Source organism: Oncorhynchus mykiss, chromosome 15, assembly GCF_013265735.2.
Source record: "Oncorhynchus mykiss isolate Arlee chromosome 15, USDA_OmykA_1.1, whole genome shotgun sequence".
Lineage (NCBI taxonomy): Eukaryota > Metazoa > Chordata > Actinopteri > Salmoniformes > Salmonidae > Oncorhynchus > Oncorhynchus mykiss.
Window position 1 is genome coordinate 76475566 of NC_048579.1, and position 24377 is coordinate 76499942.

A 24377-nucleotide genomic window follows, 5' to 3' on the forward strand; every position below is an offset into this window, starting at 1 on the left:
AGTGGAAAAATAAACAACATGGCTGAGGTGATTTACAGAGTGGAAAAATAAACAACATGGCTGAGGTGATTTACAGAGTGGAAAAATAAACAACATGGCTGAGGTGATTTACAGAGTGGAAAAATAAACAACATGGCTGAGGTGATTTACAGAGTGGAAAAATAAACAACATGGCTGAGGTGATTTACAGAGTGGAACAATAACAACATGGCTGAGGTGATTTACAGAGTGGAACAATAACAACATGGCTGAGGTGATTTACAGAGTGGAAAAATAACAACATGGCTGAGGTGATTTACAGAGTGGAAAAACAACAACATGGCTGAGGTGATTTACAGAGTGGAAAAATAAACAACATGGCTGAGGTGATTTACAGAGTGGAAAAATAAACAACATGGCTGAGGTGATTTACAGAGTGGAACAATAACAACATGGCTGAGGTGATTTACAGAGTGGAACAATAACAACATGGCTGAGGTGATTTACAGAGTGGAAAAATAACAACATGGCTGAGGTGATTTACAGAGTGGAAAAACAACAACATGGCTGAGGTGATTTACAGAGTGGGAAAACAACAACATGGCTGAGATGATTTACAGAGTGGAAAAACAACAACATGGCTGAGGTGATTTACAGAGTGGAAAGACAACAACATGGCTGAGGTGATTTACAGAGTGGGAAAACAACAACATGGCTGAGGTGATTTACAGAGTGGGAAGACAACAACATGGCTGAGGTGATTTACAGAGTGGAAAGACAACAACATGGCTGAGGTGATTTACAGAGTGGGAAGACAACAACATGGCTGAGGTGATTTACAGAGTGGGAAGACAACAACATGGCTGAGGTGATTTACAGAGTGGGAAAACAACAACATGGCTGAGATGATTTACAGAGTGGAAAAACAACAACATGGCTGAGGTGATTTACAGAGTGGAAAGACAACAACATGGCTGAGGTGATTTACAGAGTGGGAAGACAACAACATGGCTGAGGTGATTTACAGAGTGGGAAAACAACAACATGGCTGAGATGATTTACAGAGTGGAAAAATAACAACATGGCTGAGATGATTTACAGAGTGGAAAAATAACAACATGGCTGAGATGATTTACAGAGTGGAAAAATAACAACATGGCTGAGATGATTTACAGAGTGGAAAGACAACAACATGGCTGAGATGATTTACAGAGTGGAAAAACAACAACATGGCTGAGATGATTTACAGAGTGGAAAAATAACAACATGGCTGAGGTGATTTACAGAGTGGAAAAATAACAACATGGCTGAGGTGATTTACAGAGTGGAAAAATAACAACATGGCTGAGGTGATTTACAGAGTGGAAAAATAACAACATGGCTGAGGTGATTTACAGAGTGGAACATAAACAACATGGCTGAGGTGATTTACAGAGTGGAAAAATAACAACATGGCTGAGGTGATTTACAGAGTGGAAAAATAACAACATGGCTGAGGTGATTTACAGAGTGGAACAATAAACAACATGGCTGATTTGATTTAGAGTGGAAAAAACAACATGGCTGAGATGATTGCAAACAAACTGATGAAATGATCAGAATCTCATCTGAGGCTCTTGATCAATAAAATGAAACAAGCCTAGATAGTAATGCAGTTTCCTGTCTAACGATGGCGCCGGACCGCTATCCGACCGCAAGGCGCCACAGGGGGAAATGCGTACGGCCCAGTACATCACTGGGGCCGAGCTTCCTGCCATCCAGGACCTCTATACCAGGCGGTGTCAGAGGAAGGGCCTAAAAAATAGACTCCAGCCACCCTAGTCGTAGACGGTTCTTTCTGCTTCCGCACGGCACGCGGTACAGGAGCATCAAGTCCAAAAGGCTCCTTAACAGCTCCCACCCAGAAGCCATAAGACTGCTCAACAGTTCATCAACTGGCCACCAGACTATTTACATTGAACCCCCCGCCCCCCCCCCCCCCCCCCCCCCCCCCCCCCCCACTAATGCTCCTCTCTATGATCTATGCATAGTCACGTTACCCCTACCTACCTCAATCACCTCGACTAACCTCTACCCCCCTACACATTGTCTCGGTACCGGTACCCCCTGTATATAACCTCACAATTTTTATTTTATTGCGTTACTTTTTAAAAAACGAGTTTATTTAGTAAATATCATTTTTAACTCTTATTTTTAATTAAAATTGCATTATTGGTTATGGGCTTGTAAGTAAGCATTTCATGGTAAGGTCTACACTTGTATTCCGTGCATGCAGTAGTGGCCATCAATCATAAGATATCCTGGTATCAATGCAGTAGTGGCCATCAATCATAAGATATCCTGGTATCAATGCAGTAGTGGCCATCAATCATAAGATATCCTGGTATCAATGCAGTAGTGGCCATCAATCATAAGATATCCTGGTATCAATGCAGTAGTGGCCATCAATCATAAGATATCCTGGTATCAATGCAGTAGTTGCCATCAATCATAAGATATCCTGGTATCAATGCAGTAGTGGCCATCAATCATAAGATATCCTGGTATCAATGCAGTAGTGGCCATCAATCATAAGATGTCCTGGTATCAATGCAGTAGTGGCCATCAATCATAAGATGTCCTGGTATCAATGCAGTAGTGGCCATCAATCATAAGATATCCTGGTATCAATGCAGTAGTGGCCATCAATCATAAGATATCCTGGTATCAATGCAGTAGTGGCCATCAATCATAAGATATCCTGGTATCAATGCAGTAGTGGCCATCAATCATAAGATATCCTGGTATCAATGCAGTAGTGGCCATCAATCATAAGATATCCTGGTATCAATGCAGTAGTGGCCATCAATCATAAGATATCCTGGTTTCAATGGGTCAGGGAGAGAAGACGTTCAGTCCTGATCGGAGGGTGGACCTTGGAAAAGCCGTTTGCCGTGGGAGGTGGGCGTGCAGAGGGCGAGCTGCTGCAGTCTGGAACAGCCCAGCGGTGATTCGAATGGCTCCACCTGCACAGATGACACAACAACAAGATGGAGTCAGAGAAACGTGATAACTCTTCCCAACTGACTCTCTTAGAATAACTACCTCAGCCACTTCTACTAAAATAACCCCTCCTCCTCCTCACCTCAACCACTTCTACTAAAATAACCCCTCCTCCTCCTCACCTCAACCACTTCTACTAAAATAACCCCTCCTCCTCCTCCTCCTCACCTCAACCACTTCTACTAAAATAACCCCTCCTCCTCACCTCAACCACTTCTACTAAAATAACCCCTCCTCCTCACCTCAACCACTTCTACTAAAATAACCCCTCCTCCTCCTCACCTCAACCACTTCTACTAAAATAACCCCTCCTCCTCCTCCTCACCTCAACCACTTCTACTAAAATAACCCCTCCCCCTCCTCCTCACCTCAACCACTTCTACTAAAATAACCCCTCCTCCTCACCTCAACCACTTCTACTAAAATAACCCCTCCTCCTCCACACCTCACCTCAACCACTTCTACTAAAATAACCCCTCCTCCTCCTCCTCACCTCAACCACTTCTACTAAAATAACCCCTCCTCCTCCTCCTCACCTCAACTACTTCTACTAAAATAACCCCTCCTCCTCCACACCTCAACCACTTCTACTAAAATAACCCCTCCTCCTCCTCCTCCTCCTCACCTCAACCACTTCTAAAATAACCCCTCCTCCTCCTCCACACCTCAACCACTTCTAAAATAACCCCTCCTCCTCCTCCACACCTCAACCACTTCTACTAAAATAACCCCTCCTCCTCCTCCACACCTCAACCACTTCTACTAAAATAACCCCTCCTCCCCACCTCAACCTCTTCTACTAAAATAACCCCTCCTCCTCCTCCTCCTCCTCCTCCACTTCTAAAATAACCCCTCCTCCTCCTCCTCCACACCTCAACCACTTCTAAAATAACCCCTCCTCCTCCTCCTCCACACCTCAACCACTTCTACTAAAATAACCCCTCCTCCTCCTCCTCCACACCTCAACCACTTCTACTAAAATAACCCCTCCTCCTCACCTCAACCACTTCTACTAAAATAACCCCTCCTCCTCCCCACCTCAACCACTTCTACTAAAATAACCCCTCCTCCTCCTCCTCCTCCTCCTCACCTCAACTACTTCTACTAAAATAACCCCTCCTCCTCACCTCAACCACTTCTACTAAAATAACCCCTCCTCCTCCTCACCTCAACCACTTCTACTAAAATAACCCCTCCTCCTCCCCACCTCAACCACTTCTACTAAAATAACCCCTCCTCCTCCTCCACACCTCAACCACTTCTACTAAAATAACCCTCCTCCTCCACACCTCAACCACTTCTACTAAAATAACCCCTCCTCCTCCCCACCTCAACCACTTCTACTAAAATAACCCCTCCTCCTCACCTCAACCTCTTCTACTAAAATAACCCGTCCTCCTCCTCCTCACCTCAACCACTTCTACTAAAATAACCCCTCCTCCTCCACACCTCAACCACTTCTACTAAAATAACCCCTCCTCCTCCTCCTCCTCCCCACCTCAACCACTTCTACTAAAATAACCCCTCCTCCTCACCTCAACCACTTCTACTAAAATAACCCCTCCTCCTCCACACCTCAACCACTTATACTAAAATAACCCCTCCTCCTCCTCCTTCACACCTCAACCACTTCTACTAAAATAACCCCTCCTCCTCCTCCTCCCCACCTCAGCCACTTCTACTAAAATAACCCCTCCTCCTCCTCCTCCCCACCTCAGCCACTTCTACTAAAATAACCCCTCCTCCTCCTCACCTCAACCACTTCTACTAAAATAACGCCTCCTCCTCACCTCAACCTCTTCTACTAAAATAACCCCTCCTCCTCCTCCTCCTCCTCCTCCTCACCTCAACCACTTCTACTAAAATAACCCCTCCTCCTCCACACCTCAACCACTTCTACTAAAATAACCCCTCCTCCTCCTCCTCCTCCTCCCCACCTCAACCACTTCTACTAAAATAACCCCTCCTCCTCACCTCAACCACTTCTACTAAAATAACCCCTCCTCCTCCACACCTCAACCACTTATACTAAAATAACCCCTCCTCCTCCTCCTCCACACCTCAACCACTTCTACTAAAATAACCCCTCCTCCTCCTCCTCCCCACCTCAGCCACTTCTACTAAAATAACCCCTCCTCCTCCTCCTCCCCACCTCAGCCACTTCTACTAAAATAACCCCTCCTCCTCCTCACCTCAACCACTTCTACTAAAATAACCCCTCCTCCTCACCTCAACCTCTTCTACTAAAATAACCCCTCCTCCTCCTCCTCCTCCTCACCTCAACCACTTCTACTAAAATAACCCCTCCTCCTCCTCCTCCACACCTCAACCACTTCTACTAAAATAACCCCTCCTCCTCCTCCTCCCCACCTCAACCACTTCTACTAAAATAACCCCTCCTCCTCACCTCAACCTCTTCTACTAAAATAACCCCTCCTCCTCCACACCTCACCTCAACCACTTCTACTAAAATAACCCCTCCTCCTCCTCCTCACCTCAACCACTTCTACTAAAATAACCCCTCCTCCTCCTCCACACCTCAACTACTTCTACTAAAATAACCCCTCCTCCTCCCCACCTCAACCACTTCTACTAAAATAACCCCTCCTCCTCCTCCTCCTCACCTCAACCTCTTCTACTAAAATAACCCCTCCTCCTCACCTCAACCACTTCTACTAAAATAACCCCTCCTCCTCACCTCAACCACTTCTACAAAAATAACCCCTCCTCCTCCTCACCTCAACCTCTTCTACTAAAATAACCCCTCCTCCTCACCTCAACCTCTTCTACTAAAATAACCCCTCCTCCTCCTCCTCCTCACCTCAACCACTTCTACTAAAATAACCCCTCCTCCTCCTCACCTCAACCACTTCTACTAAAATAACCCCTCCTCCTCCTCACCTCAACCTCTTCTACTAAAATAACCCCTCCTCCTCACCTCAACCTCTTCTACTAAAATAACCCCTCCTCCTCCTCTCAACCACTTCTACTAAAATAACCCCTCCTCACCTCAACCTCTTCTACTAAAATAACCCCTCCTCCTCCTTACCTCAACCTCTTCTACTAAAATAACCCCTCCTCCTCCTCCTCACCTCAACCACTTCTACTAAAATAACCCCTCCTCCTCCTCACCTCAACCTCTTCTACTAAAATAACCCCTCCTCCTCCTCCTCACCTCAACCACTTCTACTAAAATAACCCCTCCTCCTCACCTCAACCTCTTCTACTAAAATAACCCCTCCTCACCTCAACCTCTTCTACTAAAATAACCCCTCCTCCTCCTCACCTCAACCTCTTCTACTAAAATAACCCCTCCTCCTCCTCCTCACCTCAACCACTTCTACTAAAATAACCCCTCCTCACCTCAACCTCTTCTACTAAAATAACCCCTCCTCCTCCTCTTCTACTAAAATAACCCCTCCTCCTCCTCCTCACCTCATCCACTTCTACTAAAATAACCCCTCCTCCTCCTCACCTCAACCTCTTCTACTAAAATAACCCCTCCTCCTCCTCCTCCTCACCTCAACCTCTTCTACTAAAATAACCCCTCCTCCTCACCTCAACCTCTTCTACTAAAATAACCCCTCCTCCTCCTCCTCACCTCAACCTCTTCTACTAAAATAACCCCTCCTCCTCCTCCTCCTCACCTCAACCACTTCTACTAAAATAACCCCTCCTCACCTCAACCTCTTCTACTAAAATAACCCCTCCTCACCTCAACCACTTCTACTAAAATAACCCCTCCTCCTCCTCCTCCTCACCTCAACCACTTCTACTAAAATAACCCCTCCTCTTCCTCCTCACCTCACCTCAACCACTTCTACTAAAATAACCCCTCCTCCTCACCTCAACCACTTCTACTAAAATAACCCCTCCTCCTCCTCACCTCAACCTCTTCTACTAAAATAACCCCTCCTCCTCCTCACCTCAACCTCTTCTACTAAAATAACCCCTCCTCCTCCTCACCTCAACCTCTTCTACTAAAATAACCCCTCCTCCTCCTCCTCACCTCAACCACTTCTACTAAAATAACCACTCCTCCTCCACACCTCAACCACTTCTACTAAAATAACCCCTCCTCCTCCTCCTCCTCACCTCAACCACTTCTACTAAAATAACCCCTCCTCCTCACCTCAACCTCTTCTACTAAAATAACCCCTCCTCCTCCTCCTCCTCACCTCAACCACTTCTACTAAAATAACCCCTCCTCCTCCTCCTCCTCACCTCAACCACTTCTACTAAAATAACCCCTCCTCCTCCACACCACAAATATGTCTTCAGACGTGCCCTAGTCATGTGAGAAAATGTACTGCTTCCACCACAAAAAGCAACTGAAAATCTGCCTGATGAGACGCCAAGTCCTCTTTCTCTTACCTTGATCTGTTTATGAGTTACATTCTGTTTCTCACTGTCAGGACTGAGCGTCCTCTTGGAAGGGGTGCTCTCAACCCCAGACCGAGCAGCTAAATGTGAACCCTTCCCCATGTGTCCATCCTCTACAGCGCTGCTGCTAGCCTCCATCTCGATCCCTTCCTCCTCCTCCTCACACGACCCAGGCTGCTCCTGAGAGGGGTCCTCAGAGCTGCTGTTCATAGGCGACCAGGTATATGCCTGACTGAAAGTGATGTCGTCCATTAGAGAGGTGTCTGAGGCATCTGCCTGAGGAGCTGTTGGAGGCTCATTTCTCCACAGCTTCCTGGGTAGGACCGACGTAGAGTGGGACTGGACACGATTGGCGTGAAGTGGGACTGCTAGGCTGGGCGTAGAAATGAGTCTGGGTGCTGCTATAGGGGTTTTGTAGGGGGTCCTTAGAGACCCGCTAGGTGTCTGTGAGGCCAGAGGAGTGGTCTGTGTAGGTCCGAAGCTTGGGGCTGCCCTGCGAGGTGTGCCCGGCTGTGGTTGGTTCTGGTCTGGTTGGTCCTGCCCCTCAGCCCCAGGCTGGACCAACAGCTCTTTGACCAGGGTTCCCAGCCGGGTGTTACGTGGGATGATGCGTCTCTTGATGGCCGAGGCCATGCCCTCCCGCTTGGCTATGACATATACACGCTTCTGTCCCCGTGTCACAGCCGTGTACACGTGCTTCCACGTCTGGACGCTACCGTTACCCAGCACGTACACAATCGTCTCGGTCTCCGACCCCTGACGCACAGAGAAGGAAGGCACAGTACAACTGAAGAATTCCATCAGAGAAAATGTGTAACTAGTTAGAATCTACTGAACTGCTTAGTTTAAATAATTTTCTCATCAGTTTATGAATGGAGACAGAGAGAACACACACACACACACACACACACACACACACACACACACACACACACCTGGAAGGTGTGTATGGTCCTAGCCCAGGCGTGTTGCAGTTTACATTCTCTCTGCAGCTCCCTGAAGGAAACACACAGCTCCCGTCCGTCACCATCATCCAGAGTCAAGTACCTCTGCTTCCTGCTCCGCTGTGAGCCCGCCTCCTCCTCTGTCACGTCCTGTCATAGGAGGAGACACAACCCAAGAGCACGGCTCAGCCAATTAGAATTGAGCAGTTTACAGAATAGCCTAAAACACGTGTAACTATTGGTCCTCTCGTCTCTCACATGTTTAATGAAGAATATCTCTCCGTTACACAGACGCTCTTTATTCTTCTCTTTAGTTTTCATTTTGTCACCACTTCCGTCTCTCTGTGTGGCCCCGTTCCCTCTCCGTCTCTCCCCTCCGTCCAGACCAGGAAGTCTCCGCTTGGTCCTGTCCGTGTCAGATACGTAGCTGTTCTCCAAGTCCTCTTCTTCGGGAGACACTTCCTTGTTCCTGTCTGTGACGTAGCCGTTCTTTGTACAGCAGACTTTATCTCTCGGCTGGAAATCTAGTCGGTTCTTGTTGTTTCTGAGGTAAAAAGATCGACACATCAAACCCAAATTATTTATCTATCAACAGATAAGGAGGCCAGCTAGGATTTCTAACAGAAACAAACGGGATCTAGGAGACGAGGCAAGTCTCCTCTGCCTCCTCACATTGCACATTCTTCCTTTTTACAACTGGTACAACAGCTCTATCTGGTGGTCCACTCATTACACAGCAGTAGAAACAATATCTCTTCTTACCCCCCCCCCCCCCCAGTGGCAGAAACGTCATCTCTCCCTACAGCATCTCTTCCTATAGCAGTAGAAACAGCATCTCTTCCTATAGCAGTAGAAACAGCGTCTCTCCCTACAGCATCTCTTCATATAGCAGTAGAAACAGCATCTCTTCCTATAGCAGTAGAAACAGCGTCTCTTCCTATAGCAGTAGAAACAGCATATCTTCCTATAGCAGTAGACACAGCATCACTTCCTATAGCAGTAGAAACAGCATCACTTCCTATAGCAGTAGACACAGCATCACTTCCTATAGCAGTAGACACAGCATCACTTCCTATAGCAGTAGACACAGCATCACTTCCTATAGCAGTAGACACAGCATCACTTCTTATAGCAGTAGAAACAGCATCTCTTCCTATAGCAGTAGAAACAGCAACACTTCCTATAGCAGTAGAAACAGCATCACTTCCTATAGCAGTAGAAACAGCATCACTTCCTATAGCAGTAGACACAGCATCACTTCCTATAGCAGTAGACACAGCATCACTTCCTATAGCAGTAGACACAGCATCACTTCCTAGAAACAGCATCACTTCCTATAGCAGTAGAAACAGCATCACTTCCTATAGCAGTAGAAACAGCATCACTTCCTATAGCAGTACAGTAACTTACTTGGTGCGGTGGTCGCAGTAATGTTTGCAGCAAAGCTCATTGATCAAGACACACTCCTTCCTGAAAAACAAACAGCTACAGTTAAGATACAGGTCTTAATATAGAAAACCTCTCTACTGTCCCTATAGTATAGAGAACCCCTCTACTGTCCCTATAGTATAGAGAACCCCTCTACTGTCCCTATAGTATAGAGAACCCCTCTACTGTCCCTATAGTATAGAGAACCCCTCTACTGTCCCTATAGTATCGATGGTATAGAGAACCCCTCTACTGTCCCTATAGTATAGAGAACCCCTCTACTGTCCCTATAGTATCAATGGTATAGAGAACCCCACTACTGTCCCTATAGTATAGAGAACCCCTCTACTGTCCCTATAGTATAGAGAACCCCTCTACTGTCCCTATAGTATAGAGAACCCCTCTACTGTCCCTATAGTATAGAGAACCCCTCTACTGTCCCTATAGTATAGAGAACCCCTCTACTGTCCCTATAGTATCGATGGTATAGAGAACCCCTCTACTGTCCCTATAGTATAGAGAACCCCTCTACTGTCCCTATAGTATCAATGGCATAGAGAACCCCACTACTGTCCCTATAGTATAGAGAACCCCTCTACTGTCCCTATAGTATCAATGGTATAGAGAACCCCTCTACTGTCCCTATAGTATAGAGAACCCCTCTACTGTCCCTATAGTATCAATGGTATAGAGAACCCCTCTACTGTCCCTATAGTATAGAGAACCCCTCTACTGTCCCTATAGTATCAATGGTATAGAGAACCCCTCTACTGTCCCTATAGTATAGAGAACCCCTCTACTGTCCCTATAGTATAGAGAACCCCTCTACTGTCCCTATAGTATCAACGGTGTAGAGAACCCCTCTACTGTCCCTATAGTATAGAGAACCCCTCTACTGTCCCTATAGTATAGAGAACCCCTCTACTGGCCCTATAGTATAGAGAACCCCTCTACTGTCCCTATAGTATAGAGAACCCCTCTACTGTCCCTATAGTATAGAGAACCCCTCTACTGTCCCTATAGTATCGATGGTATAGAGAACCCCTCTACTGTCCCTATAGTATCAATGGTATAGAGAACCCCTCTACTGTCCCTATAGTATAGAGAACCCCTCTACTGTCCCTATAGTATCAATGGTATAGAGAACCCCTCTACTGTCCCTATAGTATAGAGAACCCCTCTACTGTCCCTATAGTATCAATGGTATAGAGAACCCCTCTACTGTCCCTATAGTATAGAGAACCCCTCTACTGTCCCTATAGTATCAATGGTATAGAGAACCCCTCTACTGTCCCTATAGTATCAATGGTATAGAGAACCCCTCTACTGTCCCTATAGTATAGAGAACCCCTCTACTGTCCCTATAGTATCGATGGTATAGAGAACCCCTCTACTGTCCCTATAGTATAGAGAACCCCTCTACTGTCCCTATAGTATCAATGGTATAGAGAACCCCTCTACTGTCCCTATAGTATAGAGAACCCCTCTACTGTCCCTATAGTATAGAGAACCCCTCTACTGTCCCTATAGTATAGAGAACCCCTCTACTGTCCCTATAGTATCGATGGTATAGAGAACCCCTCTACTGTCCCTATAGTATAGAGAACCCCTCTACTGTCCCTATAGTATCAATGGTATAGAGAACCCCTCTACTGTCCCTATAGTATAGAGAACCCCTCTACTGTCCCTATAGTATAGAGAACCCCTCTACTGTCCCTATAGTATAGAGAACCCCTCTACTGTCCCTATAGTATAGAGAACCCCTCTACTGTCCCTATAGTATAGAGAACCCCTCTACTGTCCCTATAGTATCAACGGTGTAGAGAACCCCTCTACTGTCCCTATAGTATAGAGAACCCCTCTACTGTCCCTATAGTATAGAGAACCCCTCTACTGTCCCTATAGTATAGAGAACCCCTCTACTGTCCCTATAGTATCGATGGTATAGAGAACCCCTCTACTGTCCCTATAGTATCAATGGTATAGAGAACCCCTCTACTGTCCCTATAGTATAGAGAACCCCTCTACTGTCCCTATAGTATAGAGAACCCCTCTACTGTCCCTATAGTATAGAGAACCCCTCTACTGTCCCTATAGTATAGAGAACCCCTCTACTGTCCCTATAGTATAGAGAACCCCTCTACTGTCCCTATAGTATCAACGGTGTAGAGAACCCCTCTACTGTCCCTATAGTATAGAGAACCCCTCTACTGTCCCTATAGTATAGAGAACCCCTCTACTGTCCCTATAGTATAGAGAACCCCTCTACTGTCCCTATAGTATCGATGGTATAGAGAACCCCTCTACTGTCCCTATAGTATCAATGGTATAGAGAACCCCTCTACTGTCCCTATAGTATAGAGAACCCCTCTACTGTCCCTATAGTATAGAGAACCCCTCTACTGTCCCTATAGTATAGAGAACCCCTCTACTGTCCCTATAGTATCGATGGTATAGAGAACCCCTCTACTGTCCCTATAGTATAGAGAACCCCTCTACTGTCCCTATAGCATAGAGAACCCCTCTACTGTCCCTATAGCATAGAGAACCCCTCTCCTGTCCCTATAGTATCTACGGTGTAGAGAACCCCTCTACTGTCCCTATAGTATCTACGGTGTAGATAACCTCTACATGTCTGACCACTCTACTGTGTAATGCGTGTCTTACCGTCTGAAGGCAATGAACTGTGACGTGGCGTCATTCCTCAGTCCTGGAGCAGCTTTCAATAGTAGTTCGATAGCCACCTGAAGGTCTGAAAAACAACATCACATTGTGTTGCATTATATCGGTAGTGTTCTGTGTTTTCAGATGGGAGTCCACGGTGTACTCACCATAGTCAGAGTCAGAGTCGGTGTTGGGCAGCAGGATGAGGATGAACCTCTTGTCTTCAGAGGGCATGGTGTAACTTCCATTCAGATCCAAGATGGCGTCGTAGTGGAGCGGTCTGAAACTACGATTCATCCCCATCTCTGCAATTCTGATTTTTTTTTTTTTTTAAAAGGACAGACGCAGGATTTTTCGTTTCTCATGGACGGTCATGGCATCAGGACATGACAAAAACAATCTTACAGAATTAGCCATTTTTTTTTTTTAAATCAAGAAAATGAGTTTAATATATCTGAATTTGCAAAGTTGTATCTAAAGTTTATTCTATCTACATACTGAATTAATTCACAGTTCTTTTTATTTTATATTATCAAATAGTCACTGTGGTATTTTTACATTTGTGTGGAAACTAAAAAGACAAAAACCAATGTCATATTTACTGTCCGGCGTTGTTGACGATGAGTTGAGACTCAGCTCTGTGATTGGTCCTCATCTCGATGGCCCAATGGGCTCGGCCCAGACTGTGGAACAGGTCATACAAGGTGTTTCCTGGCTGGATACTGGGCAGCTGACGCACATCACCTAGACAAACAGGCAGACTGTGGAACAGGCCATACAAGGTGTTTCCTGGCTGGATACTGGGCAGCTGACGCACATCACCTAGACAAACAGGCAGACTGTGGAACAGGCCATACAAGGTGTTTCCTGGCTGGATACTGGGCAGCTGACGCACATCACCTAGACAAACAGGCAGACTGTGGAACAGGCCGTACAAGGTGTTTCCTGGCTGGATACTGGGCAGCTGACGCACATCACCTAGACAAACAGGCAGACTGTGGAACAGGCCATACTTTCTGACGGGCTGCCCCCAGGTGGTGAAGGTAAGGAAACAACATTTCCACTTTGCTGACCCTCAACACTGGGGCCCCACAGGGGTGCGTGCTCAGCCCTTTCCTGTACTCCCTGTTCACCCATGACTGAGTGGCCATGCACGCCTCCAACTCGATCATCAAGTTTGCAGACGACACAACAGTAGTGGGCTTGATCACCACCAACAACGAGACAGCCTATAGGGAGGAGGTGAGGGCTCTCAGAGTGTGGTGTCAGGAAAACAACCTCTCACTCAACGTCAACAAAACAAAGGAGATGATCGTGGACTTCAGGAAACAGCAGAGGGAGCACCCACCTATCCACATCGAAAGGACAGCAGTGGTGAAGGTGGAAAGTTAAGTTCCTCGGCGTACACATCACAGACAAACTGAAATGGTCCAACACACAGACAATGTGGTGAAGAAGGCGCAGCAGCGCCTCTTCAACCTCAGGAGGCTGAAAACAAATGTGGCTTGTCACCTAAAACCCTGACAAAACTTTAAAAGATGCACAATTGAGAGCATCCTGTCAGGCTGTATCACTGCCAGGTACAGTAACTGCACCGCCCTCAACCGCAAGGCACAACACATCCCCTGCCCTCCAGGACACCTACACCACCCGGTGTCACAGGAAGGCCAAAAGGATTATCGTGAACAATAACCACCTGAGCCACTGCCTGTTCACCCCGCTATCATCCAGAAGGCGAGGTCAGTACAGGTGCATCAAAGCAGGGACCGAGAGACTGAAAAAAAAGCTTATCTCAAGGCCATCAGACTGTTAAACAGCCGTTACTAACTCAGAGGCTGCTGCCTACAGACAGACTCAAATCTCTGGCCACTTTAATAAATGGATCACTAGTCACTTTAATAATGTTTACATATCTTACATTACTCATATGTACAGTTGAAGTCGGAAGTTTACATACACCTTAGCCAATTACATTTAAACTCAAGTTTTTCACAAATTCACAAAACATTTAATCCTAGTAAAATGTCCCTGTTTTTGGTCAGTTAGGATCAACACTATTTTAAGAACGTGAAATGTCAGAATAATAGTAGAGAGAATGATTTATTTCAGCTTTTATTTTACTTTCATCACTGTCACGTAGAGTAGGCCAGAAGGCTAAACTGGATAACCTAACCTCTATCAAAATAAAAAGATGGCGGAGCCGCAAAAGTTCATCTGTGCAAAAGGTGTTTATTTACATAGTGATTCCGGAATTATCAGTGGGTCAGAAGTTTACAAACACTCAATAAGTATTTGGTAGCATAGACTTTAAACGGTTTAACTTGGGCATCCATTTTGTGAAGTGCACCAGTCCCTCCTGCAACAAAGCACCCCCACAACATGATGCTTCCACCCCCGTGCTTCACGGTTGGGATGGTGTTCTTCGGCTAGCAAGCCTCCCCCTTTTTCCTCCAAACATAACGATGGTCATTATGGCCAAACAGTTATATTTTTTGTTTCATCAGACCAGAGGACATTTCTCCAAAAAATACAATCTTTGTCCCCATTTGCAAACAGTAGTTTGGCTTTTTTATGGCGGTTTTGGAGCAGTGGCGGCTTCCTTGCTGAGCGGCCTTCCAGGTTATGTTGATAAAGGACTTGTTTTTACTGTGGATATAGATACTTTGTACCTGTTTCCTCCAGCATCTTCACAGGGTCCTTTGCTGTTGTTCTGGGATTGATTTGCACTTTTCACACCAAAGTACGTTCATCTCTAGGAGACAGAATGCATCTCCTTCCTGAGCAGTATGATGGCTGCGTGGTCCCATGGTGTTTATACTTGCATACTTGCATACTATTGTTTGTACAGATGAACGTGGAACCTTCAGGCGTTTGGAAATTGCTCCCAAGGATGAACTAGACTTGTGGAGGTCTACAATTTATTTTCTGAGGTCTTGGCTGATTTCTTTTGATTTCCCCATGATGTCAAGCAAAGTTTGAAGGTAGGCCTTGAAATACATCCACAGGTACACCTCCAATTGACTCAAATTATGTCAATTAGCCTATCAGAAGCTTCTAAAGCCAAGACATAATTTTCTGGAATTTTCCAAGCTATTTAAAAGGCACAGTCAACTTATTGTTTTTAAACTTCTGACCCACTGGAATTGTGATACAGTGAATTATAAGTGAAATAATCTGTAAACAATTGTTGGAAAAATGACTTGTGTCATGCACAAGGTAGATGTCCTAACAGACTTGCCAAAACTATAGTTTGTTAACAAGAAATTTGTGGAGCTAACCACGTGTATGTGATTAATAACATTTGATTTGATTTTGATTTGACAAGGAGTTGGCCGGCTGGATAGTGGTTAGCTGACAGCATCCCCTAGACAAACAGTCAGTAGGTCCTAACCCTTCAGTCCTAGTCAGCTGACAGCATCCCCTAGACAAACAGTCAGTAGGTCCTAACCCTTCAGTCCTAGTCAGCTGACAGCATCCCCTAGACAAACAGTCAGTAGGTCCTAATCCTTCAGTCCTAGTCAGCATCCCCTAGACAAACAGTCAGTAGGTCCTAATCCTTCAGTCCTAGTCAGCATCCCCTAGACAAACAGTCAGTAGGTCCTAACCCTTCAGTCCTAGTCAGCATCCCCTAGACAAACAGTCAGTAGGTCCTAATCCTTCAGTCCTAGTCAGCATCCCCTAGACAAACAGTCAGTAGGTCCTAACCCTTCAGTCCTAGTCAGCATCCCCTAGACAAACAGTCAGTAGGTCCTAATCCTTCAGTCCTAGTCAGCATCCCCTAGACAAACAGTCAGTAGGTCCTAATCCTTCAGTCCTAGTCAGCATCCCCTAGACAAACAGTCAGTAGGTCCTAATCCTTCAGTCCTAGTCAGCATCCCCTAGACAAACAGTCAGTAAGTCCTAACCCTTCTGTCCTAGTCAGCATCCCCTAGACAAACAGTCAGTAGGTCCTAACCCTTCAGTCCTAGTCAGCATCCCCTAGACAAACAGTCAGTAGGTCCTAACCCTTCAGTCCTAGCAGGATTATTAAGCAGTCCAGTCTAATGTCATTCAGATAATGGAGGAGTTTATTGGGATACAAGGCGATTTGTAGATCAGTGATTCCGAGCAGTCTAGTGGACCACATCGTGTTTCCCTTGTGTAGGACAGGAAGTCCATTGTATAGGACAGGAAGTCTTCACCTTACCTAACTCTGTTCCACCTTCACCCCCCCTCACACACACACAAACACGTGTTGGCATCACACTTTACATGTCGAACATGTACAGCTTAAACCTGAACTTAAAAAACGAACGTACCCAAGATGACGAACTTCCTGAGCTGTGCGTGTTTGGTGAGCATAGTGAGGACGGAGTGGAGGAGCTGAACACACACCAGACTGCCCTCGTCCACCACCAACACGCGCACAGACGCAAACTTCCACTCCTCAGGAGCCCCGTTGGGGTCTTTCTTGGCCTGCATGAAACTCCACACTACCTGAGAGGGAGGGGTGACGGGGAAGAGTGAACAGGAGGGAGGGGTGACGGGGAAGAGTGAACAGGAGGGAGGGGTGACGGGGAAGAGTGAACAGGAGGGAGGGGTGACGGGGAAGAGTGAACAGGAGGGAGGGGTGACGGGGAAGAGTGAATAGGAGGGAGGGGTGACGGGGAAGAGTGAACAGGAGGGAGGGGTGACGGGGAAGAGTGAACAGGAGGGAGGGGTGACGGGGAAGAGTGAACAGGAGGGAGGGGTGACGGGGAAGAGTGAACAGGAGGGAGGGGTGACAGGGAAGAGTGAACAGGAGGGAGGGGTGACAGGGAAGAGTGAACAGGAGGGAGGGGTGACAGGGAAGAGTGAACAGGAGGGAGGGGTGACAGGGAAGAGTGAACAGGAGGGAGGGGTGACAGGGAAGAGTGAACAGGAGGGAGGGGTGACGGGGAAGAGTGAACAGGAGGGAGGGGTGACGGGGAAGAGTGAACAGGAGGGAGGGGTGACGGGGAAGAGTGAACAGGAGGGAGGGGTGACAGGGAAGAGTGAACAGGAGGGAGGGGTGACGGGGAAGAGTGAACAGGAGGGAGGGGTGACGGGGAAGAGTGAACAGGAGGGAGGGGTGACGGGGAAGAGTGAACAGGAGGGAGGGGTGACAGGGAAGAGTAAACAGGAGGGAGGGGTGACGGGGAAGAGTGAACAGGAGGGAGGGGTGACAGGGAAGAGTGAACAGGAGGGAGGGGTGACGGGGAAGAGTGAACAGGAGGGAGGGGTGACAGGGAAGAGTGAACAGGAGGGAGGGGTGACGGGGAAGAGTGAACAGGAGGGAGGGGTGACAGGGAAGAGTGAACAGGAGGGAGGGGTGACGGGGAAGAGTGAACAGGAGGGAGGGGTGACAGGGAAGAGTGAACAGGAGGGAGGGGTTAGGTATCTGTGACGTCTGGAAGTGGCACTATGTACAGTCGTGGCAAAAAGTTTTGAGAATGACACAAATATACATTTTCACAAAGTTTGCTGCTTCAGTATCTTTAGATATTTTTGTCAGATGTTACTATGGAATACTGAAGTATAACTACAAGCATTTCATAAGTGTCAAAGGCTTTTATTGACAATTATAAATTGATGCAAAGAGTCAATATTTGCAGTGTTGACCTTTCTTTTTCAAGACCTCTGCAATCCGCCCTGGCATGCTGTCAATTAACTTCTGGGCCACATCCTGACTGATGGCAGCCCATTCTTGCATAATCAATGCTTGGAGTTTGTCAGAATTTGTGTTTTTTTTTTGTCCACCCGCCTCTTGAGGATTGACTCGATAAATGATTGATTCGATAAATGGTTGATTTAGGTGCAATCTTACTGGCAATAATATCTTTGCCTGTGAAGCCCTATTTGTGCAAAGCAATAATGACGGCACGTGTTTCCTTGCAGGTAACCATGGTTGACAGAGGAAGAACAATGATTCCAAGCACCACCCTCCTTTTGAAGCTTCCAGTCTGTTATTTGACCTCAATCAGCATGACAGCGTGATCTCTAGTCTTGTCAACACTCACACCTGTGTTAACGAGAGAATCACAAACATGACAGCTGGTCCTTTTGTGGCAGGGCTGAAATGCAGTGGAAATGTTTTTTGGGGGATTCAGTTCATTTGCATGGCAAAGAGGGACTTCGCAATTAATTGCAATTCATCTGATCACTCTTCATAACATTCTAGAGTATATGCAAATTGCCATCATACAAACTGAGGCAGGAGACTTTGTAAAAATGTATATTTGTGTCATTCTCAAAACTTTTGGCCACGACTGTTCAACACATGGCCCTGACTACTGATGTTCAACTGGTTCATTTAGAACAATATGGCCGCCCACGGTGAGTGGGAAAACCTGTTCTGTACCCGGCTAATAGCAGATAGTCAGAACTGGGTCAGAACCATTCTAGAAGTCATTCTAAGGGCAGAACTGTCTCCTGTACCAACCTGGTGCAGGGTGTAGGCCTTGAAGCAGGTCCTCTTGGTGAGCAGAGACGCAGCTCTCCCTGTCGGTGCTGTTAGTAACACCTCGTCCTCTCCCTGTAAAACCCACAACGACGACTTCTTCTTCTCGTCCTTTACCTCCCCCTCTAACTGAGAGAGGAGACTCTTCGACAGGGCTTCTTCCTCCCACGCATCGGCTTCCTCCCACGCCTCAGACCCCAAGGAGTCATTTTCAAAGTCCCAGCATGCCTTCCTGACCTCCTTCTCTGGGCTCTGCTGCAAGGCGGCCTTGAACACCAGACTCACCACCGTTGTCTTACCACAGCCCCCCTTACCGCTGATCACCGTCACTGGATTGAAGCAGATCATCTCTGCTGCACGTACCTGGTCTGGGTCTAAATCTACTGGAGGAGGGCCCTGGGCTGGGTCTAAATCTACTGGAGGGCCCTGGTCTGTAGGGGCTGGTTCAGGTTTGATGTGGTCTGGGACAGAGTATCCGCTGGCTGTTCTAACAGCAGCACTAGTACGGTCTGTCTCTGCAGCGCTGCCATCCATATCACACCTTTCATTCAGCTCATCAGCCTTCCGCTCTGCGTCGGAGTCCACTTCACCTTGATCCTCCCTACTCCCTCCATCCCCTCCCGTCTTCCTCAGCCTCTCCAGAGCTGAAGCAGTCAGCACCTCTATGACATCCAGAGGTATAACCCAGGGCTCTTCCTGCACCAGACAGCGTAGGCACTCAGCTATCCCAGTCTCATAAGAATGCAGGTTCTGCAGCGCCACCTTCTGGCGATCCCGTACCACGACGCCCAGCTCTTTGAGGAAGTGGACTGCGTCCCACACCTGAATGAAAGAACGAAGCGAATTAACTACATTTGAAAATTCAAAATAAATACATATGGAGCTGCCTCAGCCAAACGAACCAACAAACAATACATGAAACACAAAGTGGACAGACGGATTTATTCTGTGTTCCTCGTACCTCCACCTCCATCACGGAGCTACACCCTCTCCTGACCTCGTCACACAGGGTGGGGAGCTCCGTGTAGGTACTGCCCGTCCTGCAGCAGTGGTTCTTCAGAGAGTCGTAGACTTGCAGGGCGTTACGCTGCTTCAGAGGGATCTCTTGGAAGAGTTTACACTCATGGAAGGATCTCAGCTGAGCCTCGCAATGGACCACCTTCAACTCCTTGTACATAACCTAGAGAGAGAGGGGAGTAGGGGAGAGAGGGAGGGGGGAGTAGGGGAGAGAGGGGGAGTAGGGGAGAGGAGGGGAGATTGAGGAGAGGGGAGAGAAAGGGAAAGAGGGGAGTAGGGGGGAGGGAGGAGAGGGGAGAGAAAGGGAGGGGGGAGGGAGGGGGGAGAGGGGAGTAGGGGGAGGGAGGAGAGGGGAGAGGGAGGAGAGGGGAGAGAAAGGGAGGGAGGAGAGGGGAGAGAAAGGGAGGGAGGAGAGGGGAGAGAAAGGGAGGGAGGAGAGGGGAGAGAAAGGGAGGGGGGAGTAGGGGAGAGAAAGGGAGGGGGGAGTAGGGGAGAGGGAGGAGAGGGGAGAGGGAGGAGAGGGGAGAGAAAGGGAGGGAGGAGAGGGGAGAGAAAGGGAGGGAGGAGAGGGGAGAGAAAGGGAGGGGGGAGTAGGGGAGAGGGAGGAGAGGGGAGAGAAAGGGAGGGGGAGTAGGGGAGAGGGAGGAGAGGGGAGAGAGGGAGAGGGGAGTAGGGGGGAGAGAGGGAGAGGGGAGTAGGGGGGAGGGAGGAGAGAGGAAAAGTGAGAAGCGATTACTCAAGATAATGAATTATTTTCTTATTGTAGTTCATGTCAAAGCGTGCATGGCAGATTGGAGGGATGCGATGTGATACTTCACTGCTGGATTGGTCCGATCGAAGACTACAGAAACTGTTGACAAAGTATGTTAACCAACCACAGTCCACAACCAGCCAGGAGGTTACGCTTACATAGTTAAAGCCCAGCTTCCAGACGTCCGTCTTGATCATCTCCTCTATTTTGGCCAGCAAGCTGAGATCCTCCTCTTCCTCCTCCTCCTCTATCTGTGTAGCACCCTGTGCCGCAGGATGTTTTTGGCTTTTCTTTCCCCGACTCAGGAGCTCTGTGAAGCGCCCTGGCAGTAGGGTAGGCAGGTATCTCATCACATGGGGGTACAGAGAGGCAGCAGTCACGCGCATCCCTGCAACTGACAGACATACCGATGACATGAGCTGTGTTCCAGATACCCATACTAAATGTTAGTATACTGTAAACCAACGGTAACATTTCAGTTGAGCGCGCTAGGGCTTCACACGTCTACCGGAAGCTGATGCTGTTGCTGTTGCTATGCAACCTATTGCTAGCTTGTTAGCGTAACAAATTACTAGCTAGACTTCGGGTGTGTTTGTAACTTCGATCTGGGAGTGCCAGAGTGCGCTCTGGCCGTTTGTAAATTCAGGGCGTTGTCAGATTTAACGGGTGTTGAGCGTTGGTAACTAACTGTGCTGCTGGCAACTAACTGTGCTGCTGGCAACTAACTGTGCTGCTGGCAACTAACTGTGCTGCTGGCAACTAACTGTGCTGCTGGCAACTAACTGTGCTGCTGGCAACTAACTGTGCTGCTGGCAACTAACTGTGCTGCTGGCAACTAACTGTGCTGCTGGTAACTAACTGTGCTGCTGGCAACTAACTGTGCTGCTGGCAACTAACTGTGCTGCTGGTAACTAACTGTGCTGCTGGCAACTAACTGTGCTGCTGGTAACTAACTGTGCTGCTGGCAACTAACTGTGCTGCTGGCAACTAACTGTGCTGCTGGTAACTAACTGTGCTGCTGGCAACTAACTGTGCTGCTGGCAACTAACTGTGCTGCTGGTAACTAACTGTGCTGCTGGCAACTAACTGTGCTGCTGGTAACTAACTGTGCTGCTGGTAACTAACTGTGCTGCTGGTAACTAACTGTGCTGCTGGCAACTAACTGTGCTGCTGGCAACTAACTGTGCTGCTGGTAACTAACTGTGCTGCTGGTAACTAACTGTGCTGCTGGTAACTAACTGTGCTGCTGGTAACTAACTGTGCTGCTGGTAACTAACTGTGCTGCTGGCAACTAACTGTGCTGCTGGCAACTAACTGTGCTGCTGGTAACTAACTGTGCTGCTGGTAACTAACTGTGCTGCTGGTAACTAACTGTGCTGCTGGCAACAATTGAAATACGTTTTTGTTTTTGCCGATATTGACCGACACATTCAACAGGTGTTGAGCGTTTGTAAATTCATCAGAGAGTGCTCTGAAATCGGAGTAGATAGCCAGAGGGAATTTATAGTAGTAGTAGTAGTATAGTATAGTATGGTATGGTATAGAATGGTATAGTATGGTATGGTATAGAATGGTATAGTATGGTATGGTATAGAATGGTATGGTTAGTATGGTATAGAATGGTATAGTATGGTATGGTTAGTATGGTTAGTATGGTATAGAATGGTATAGTATGGTATGGTATAGAATGGTATGGTTAGTATGGTATAGAATGGTATAGTATGGTATGGTTAGTATGGTATAGTATGGTATGGTTAGTGTGGTATGGCTAGTATGGTATAGAATGGTATAGTATGGTATGGTTAGTATGGTATGGTTAGTATGGTATAGAATGGTATGGTTAGTATGGTATAGTATGGTATGGTTAGTATGGTATAGTATGGTATGGTTAGTATGGTTAGTATGGTATAGAATGGTATAGTTAGTATGGTATAGAATGGTATGGTTAGTATGGTTAGTATGGTATAGTATGGTATGGTTAGTATGGTATAGAATGGTATAGTATGGTATGGTATAGAATGGTATGGTTAGTATGGTATAGAATGGTATAGTATGGTATGGTTAGTATGGTATAGTATGGTATGGTTAGTATGGTATAGAATGGTATAGTATAGAATGGTATGGTAGGAGTATTCAAACACAGCTATGGTCTTTACTCACAGCCCTTCATATTACCAAAACACTATAGATCAGGGTCAAGATGTATCTCTCCCCCACGTCCACCTACCTGAAACAGAGACCAAGGCTTTAATCTGCTGTGCCAAAGCCCTGTGCTGCTCTCCTTCCTCAAACTCAGCCAGAACTTCCTGCAAGTTAGCAAACTCCACCTTCCTTCCCATCGGCAGCCAAGCAAAGAAGGGGACGACAAACTGTGCGTCCACGCCGCAGGCGGTGAGGAACAGAGACAGGACAGAGTGGTCCGGGTCTCCCTGGAGGTCTGAGCGAAGGCGGTAGGCAGGGTAGCCCCGTAGCACCAGCTTGCCCTTGGCAGCGCGGGTCGTGCAGGTAGCCTCCCACCACGGGTCCTTCAGACTGAACCGGCCCATTACTCTGCATCTCTTACCAGACACGCTGTCCAGGAAATCAACTAGAACGGACATGGGATAGAAAATGAAACAAGATAGTTAGTTATTGAGCTGACTAACGTTAGGTAGCTAGATCATCAGCATGCATTCATCGTGGTGGATTGTATGATAGTGTTTTGTGGGAGGTGGGTATAATTTGTGGGAACGTTCCAACAGGAATCTGTAACAAAAACTTGGTAAAGTACAAGGTTGGCAACAAACAACGCATACAAAAGTAGCATGATCAATTCACCTAGCTAACTAAATGCCGAACAGGCATCAACTCACCACGTAGCTTATTCTTAATGTTTGTTCGTAGGCTACCAGAGAGAGGACAGATATTTTTACGGAATAAACATGCTGAGTGGAAAAAAACGTAATGAAATAGCCCACCCTCTCTACCCGGTATCTTATTCTGCCGCTATACAACTTTGTATACGTTGTTTTGTTGGCAACCTTGTACTTTACCACGTTTTTGGTTACAGATTCCTCCTGTTGGAACTTTCCTACAAATTATACCCACCTTTCTGTGGATGTATTAGTGTCACTAACAAGAGATAAACCAGATTGAACAAACTATATACAATTACAGTAGGCTCCTCTCTCTACAGTAGGAGAAATTACAATCAATACAAGCTCGACCGACAAGAGTGACACTGTCACTGTCCCTTTACACCGAATGATTGGCAACTTGCTTGTTAGATAAATATGCCTAATTTTTTGCAAGTGACAACCGCATTAGCTAGTTAGGTTAACTTCTACATGTGCATTTATCAAAACTATGATGATCTGTCAACGACCACTCACCTTCGTTTCGGCCCGGTACGGAGGAATTAAACACATGTCCTCCTGAACTAACGCTGTCCATCTCTTTCATATCCAGAAAATCCGGCTGTGCATCTTCTTCCTCCTCATCATCTTCCCAATCAGAGTCGTCATTTTCGGGGTTTTTAACCTTCTTTTCGGGTAAAATGTAACCTACTAGGATTCTGTCACCAAGAGGACACCCCGACTGTGACATTTCTGTTTTGTTTTGCTTATTTCGCGCGTCAATTGAATTTGACAGCTGACATAAAAACAAGGAAGTGGCAAAGCGGAAGTGCTTTTGCCTTTTTTCCGAGGCAACCTAAAAAAAAACTATCGTGTGA

The 24377-nt window shown here is 46.9% G+C and overlaps 1 protein-coding gene across 2 annotated transcripts; it reads right to left on the bottom strand.

Annotated features, from left to right (window-relative positions):
* Positions 1–1983: 1983 nt before the first annotated feature.
* On the bottom strand, positions 1984–24321 carry LOC110513781 (DNA helicase B). Of its 2 annotated transcripts, none has more exons than XM_036945421.1 (14): positions 24037–24321; positions 22893–23252; positions 20824–21059; positions 19859–20077; positions 18880–19719; positions 16739–16916; positions 13043–13418; positions 12608–12753; positions 12444–12528; positions 9759–9818; positions 8607–8892; positions 8340–8498; positions 7396–8160; positions 1984–2984 (listed from the first exon to the last, which is right to left on the bottom strand). In XM_036945421.1, exons 1-14 carry the CDS (start codon positions 24248–24250, stop codon positions 2871–2873), a joined length of 4038 nt encoding a protein of 1345 aa, XP_036801316.1. In that variant the 5' UTR covers positions 24251–24321; the 3' UTR covers positions 1984–2870. The 2 variants fall into 2 exon arrangements, with proteins under 2 accessions (XP_036801316.1, XP_036801317.1); XM_036945422.1 differs by having other exon boundaries at positions 13043–13184; positions 24037–24320.
* Positions 24322–24377: the final 56 nt, after the last annotated feature.

Bases quoted from the DNA above. Each gene is read 5' to 3' on its own strand.
- LOC110513781 (XM_036945421.1), bottom strand. From the start codon at position 24,250: ATGTCACAGTCGGGGTGTCCTCTTGGTGACAGAATCCTAGTAGGTTAC. The intron at 19,720-19,858 runs GTACGAGGAACA...TCTTTCATTCAG, and splicing joins GCTCCGTGATGGAGGTGGAG to GTGTGGGACGCAGTCCACTT. The intron at 12,754-13,042 runs GTAAATATGACA...AAAAAAAATCAG, and splicing joins ATCGTCAACAACGCCGGACA to AATTGCAGAGATGGGGATGA.